The sequence below is a fragment of the Urtica dioica genome, chromosome 11 (genome assembly GCF_054948205.1).
Source record: "Urtica dioica subsp. dioica isolate 48M chromosome 11, U.dioica_male_clone48M_v1_H2, whole genome shotgun sequence".
Lineage (NCBI taxonomy): Eukaryota > Viridiplantae > Streptophyta > Magnoliopsida > Rosales > Urticaceae > Urtica > Urtica dioica.
The window spans coordinates 3,481,978-3,486,867 of record NC_142766.1 but is presented as its reverse complement, the minus strand read 5'-3'; the positions used below and the strand labels follow the sequence as shown (position 1 = coordinate 3,486,867).

At 34.4% G+C, this 4,890-nt stretch overlaps 1 protein-coding gene across 1 annotated transcript; it reads left to right on the top strand.

The window, feature by feature from the left end:
• The first annotated feature begins 2,608 nt into the window (after window positions 1-2,608).
• LOC149380716 (nuclear transcription factor Y subunit B-4-like) lies at window positions 2,609-4,109 on the top strand. The gene is made up of 2 exons (XM_089600904.1): window positions 2,609-3,101; window positions 3,755-4,109. The coding sequence occupies exon 1, from the start codon at window positions 2,628-2,630 to the stop codon at window positions 2,997-2,999; it is 372 nt and encodes a 123-aa protein (XP_089457030.1). The 5' UTR covers window positions 2,609-2,627; the 3' UTR covers window positions 3,000-3,101; window positions 3,755-4,109.
• Window positions 4,110-4,890: the final 781 nt, after the last annotated feature.

Below are 4,890 nucleotides of genomic sequence, written 5' to 3'. Positions count from 1 at the left end.
ATGAGATTAATCGATTCTTTACGGAGAGAGAGAAAATCCTTAGTTCACTATTTTGTTGAAAACGCTTTTCAAGATATCCTTTAACAGTAGAGTCTCAAATAAAATACTTGATGGAACTTCCTTAATGACATAATACACTAGCCAAGAAATCACAATATTATTGTTTATGATCCATGAGTTTGACATCTTTGGATCAGTATCTGAAAGCCTAGACATCGAACCATTCACAAAGTCTAACTTATTCTTGACCGAAAACACGATGAGCATTGGTCGAAATACATGAGCTATACTTATCACCATTCAAAATCTACAAGCGCATGGGGTTGTTAGACTTATGAAAGTTGAAATTACTATACGTGCAATGAAAAGGTTATTCAACTACAAGTTGGAACGACGAATTGAACAGCTAATTATTTGCGTGAGAACAATTAAGCAAGCAACAAGAAGAAAACAATAAATGATACAGAGACTTGGTAACCTAGTTCAGTGACAAACTATCAAATCACGAGGACGTTGTAAGCCCGATGTTAAAAATCAATTCACTAATAATCAGTCAGTGGTACAAAGGATTCAGGTATGTAGACTCCCTCTCAAGTTTTCGTCTCCTCCAATACTCCTATGAACTGCAATCTAAACTCCCCTTAAATCAGAGATCCTTTTTTTCCCACGCAATCCTTTCCCAAAAGACTGTCTCAGCGATAAACACAAACGCACGTTACTCACCTACTATGTACAAATAAAGTCTAACTACTTGTGTGAGAACAATTAAACAAGCAATTGGGAGAAAACAATAAATGACACAGAGACTTGGTAACCCAGTTCAGTGACAAACTAACAAATCTGGAGGACGTTGTAAGCCCGGTGTTGAAAATCAATTCACTAATAATCAATCAGAGGTACAAAAGATTCGGGTGTGCAGACTCCTCAAATTGGCGTTTCCTCCAATACTCCTATGAATTGCAATCTAAGCTCCCCTTAAATTAGAGATCCCTTTCTTTTCGACGCAATCCTTTCCCTAAGACTGTTTTAACGATGAACATAAACGCACGTTACTCACCTACTATGCACAAATAAAGTACATCAGCAGTTCCTGAAACTTGCTAAAGATGAAGATTTGCAATGTAGAGAGATACATGAAGGATAAGTCAGCATGTGAGGCTAAAAGTCAAATCAAACCGTAGGCTTGTTTTATATATATTAGTTACTAAATCTTTCGCGAATCTGTTTGATCAGGAAATGAAATCCAATCATATTATACGAAGATCTTGAAATTGAAAACAAAATATTTCTATTGTATTCTCGCAGGAAGAACATGTGAATTTAAGTAACCTACATATGTGTCGAATAACTTGTTGCGGAAAGTCTAATGTTTTGCCAAACCATGACTTGAGTACCCAATAAAAGTAATAAGAAATCATTGGATTGTCAATGGAAGATCCATGAGTATCGTTTCTTGACTAGGATTCATGGAGAATTATTCGACGCCTGCATTGGAGAACAAAGAGAAGATTCGCCGATGAAGGAATTCAGGTAAGAAAAAAAAAAGACAATCAAACTCTGCTCAAATGTGGAAAGTTGCTCTGATGTCATATACGGTTGGAATTTTGAAGTAAAAAAAGGGAAATAATGAGGAATTGGGAGGCAGAGATTCAATCAAAGAACTTTCATTAACTGGAAATGATAATAACTCACTGTTTTATTACTATCAAATTCTGTTATTGATATAAAAGCGGATTCACCCTAGTCAAACTACGAACTCAGGGTTTCGATACCAAAAAGAAATTCTAGATGAATAAGATTAAAACATATGGCACAGTTATAACTAACATTAAAGCTAGCTAATACAATGTTGACGTCTATCTAATAAGTGACGTTAATATTTAGCTAATAGCTTAATCAAACATTAGTGAAGTTTTTGTAATTGAAATTATATGAAGGTTTACGTATGTGATTCCCATTATGTGACGTGCTCAATTTCTATCCACGCATTTTGAACCTAGAGGACAAAATTACAGAATTTTTTAATCAAACAAAAAAGCTTCATTAGCTATAGCCAGATATTAATAAATGCAATAACTGCTGATTACATGAATGAATGTCTATACACAATAACACATAAACTATATTTTAGATAAATGAACCAATGCTGGTGGGGGACAATGATGATTTGATGGAAATACTTTATTCTTTCTGGATCATTTATTCTTACCTTTCAAATTACATTATTAACCGTACCATATCTGTCTCTTAAATAGTAACATTGTTCACTGTTTAGTTTTGAATAAATTGATCAAACAATTTGATTTTCTTAAACAACATTTATTACTGATCAACCCCTAGTAATATTGTAAATTATCGAGTATAAATTTCTTTTTATTCCGAATCTCGGAGTATTTATGTCTAGAAATGTCTCTTTTGGATTTACGCTATAACAAAATTTTAGACTTTAATAATCATCTACGATGATCTTTGCACTCAGCCAAAGTTGTTTCCGCATTTTATGCATTGAGTGAGCGTATATACATCAATATACAGACATATGTGCACTCCATAAAGTGTTTTTCTTTTAAACCCTAGTGACAATCTATTTATTGAGCTCAGCTAAAGATTTCTCGAAATCAGTTTCAATGGGAGATCGCGAAGATGAACAGGATCGAATGCTTCCGATCGCGAACGTGGGACGAATAATGAGGCAAATCCTCGGGCCATCAGCAAAAATATCGAAAGAAGCGAAGCAAACGATGCAAGAGTGTTCGACGGAGTTCATCAGCTTCGTGACGAGCGAGGCGAGTGACAGGTGTCGCAAGGAGAATCGAAGGACGGTCAACGGGGACGATATCTGTTGGGCTCTCAGCGCCCTAGGGTTTGACAACTACGCCCAGACCATGTTGAGGTACTTGTATAGATATAGAGAGGGTGAGAGATCAGAGAAGGCCAATATTCAAGAGGACAAAGACGAAGAAGAGCATGGAATCCAAGATCTTTTGAAATCATCTTGAATAAATTGATGATGAGTTCATAGCTGATTTGGAAATGCCCTTTCTAAATTCTTTTGTGTCTCATACAAAAAATTGAATAGTGTCCTGAGTACAGTTTTTCAGGTACATAACCTCTTCTTCCTATCAGATATGATTAAACCATCTTTTTGTTAATTTCTGTCCTCATCATTGAGAAGTAGATTTTTTATAATGAGCTCAAAAGATAATATTTGGAGATACATATTGATTCCTTTCATTTTCTTTGCTAAATATAAGTAGAGATGACAAGATTAATCATACAAGACTTGTTATGGCTCGGTTAATTCAATTGTGTTTTATGAAGGGTGGTTTCTAAGAGTTGTTTTGAACTAATTAGTTTCATGGTAAAGGGTAGTTCCAAATTTTTTTTGAGTTAATCGAAGACGGACTTTGATTTATTTGGTTGAATCTGAAGAAGGGGCTAGGTTTCATCATCAACTCTCAGCGCTGTGGTTACTATTGCCGTGTGATTCTTTATTAGGCCACGCCAATTTTTCTCATTCTAGTAGTTACTAATGAGTGCCGCTAAAAAATAGCTTGGGAAAAATGTACCTAGATCTTCTTCTCACGAACGTCACTGGTTAAAGAGTTAATCCGCACTCTTATTTTATTTTATCTCCATAGATATGAACACGGGGCTCCATGATGATTCACTTTGCGCATATATGTGTATTTATTGGTCCAAATCTTGTGGCAAGATCGTCCAAGGAAAAGTTTAACGTTCTGCATTGCTGCAGAGCACTCAAACCCGGGCATTGGATGTGTGAGATGGATTTATGCTTCAGTCCGTGAAAAGGTTCCTCAACGAAAAATTCAAGTTACTGCATGTCCTTGCCCAAGGACAAATATTGTAGATGGAAATTTCCAAATCTGCCTTTGAGTCTCTTTGATCCAATCTGAATGCTAAAATTCCTTCGACACACATAGTTTGAGGAGGGTTTGTTAGGGCTTCTCCGATCAGGATTGTCCCTATTAGATTTGCCAGATAAGTTGTGGTAGAATTATCAGAGTTATCAGCGATATATTATTCATAAGCATGTTGTTTGACTAGATATGGTTACAATTATATGTATAAACAAAAGCTATTTATAAAGCTAGAAAAGAATCGATTTCATTCCAATGCATTGTTACATATGATATCCTTTAATAATTGCGTCTAGTTTTTTTTTTCATAGCTTACATGTATATATAAATATTATATTATATATATACATAGAGAGAGAGAGAGAGAGGAATTATCCAGAAGGATCCATGTACTTCATGGTTTTTATTTATTCTTATTTTATTTAGGTCTTAATGTTGATGTCCATTGCAGTAATGATATTATTACCCCGCCTAAAAAAATAAAACTAAAAACCATTAATTTTTTTTCTTTGGTACTGCTAGCAAATATGATATACTTCGTCAGATAAAATTGCACGATATGTAGCAAGGCATAAATGAATAAATATGAACAGCTCCGAGGAGAAAACGAACTACATGTACAGTCGATAATAATATTGCTTAACGTACGTTTGTACTGGATCTAGGGTTTGATCAACCCTAGAAGCAGGGACCACAAACCCTGCCTTTTGATACATGAATAACCGTGAAAATCAAACGAAATCTCAGGCATGCTTATATATATATATATATATATATATATATATATATATATATATATATATATATATACCTTCTAATAAAAGAGCTTAATGTATTCTATAATTGGCATTGTCAGGTATCTACAGGTATGGGTTTTCAACTTGAAATTCCCTAGGGCTTCTATCATCAGGTTTTACGGGACCACTTTTCAACTATCAAATTATAAAGAATATATTTCTTTTTATTTTTTTAGCAAATTGAAAGAACATATGATTTTCTTTTCCTTTTT

Excerpts from the sequence above, each read along its gene's own strand:
- LOC149380716 (XM_089600904.1), top strand. The coding sequence starts at position 2,628 with ATGGGAGATCGCGAAGATGAACAGGATCGAATGCTTCCGATCGCGAAC.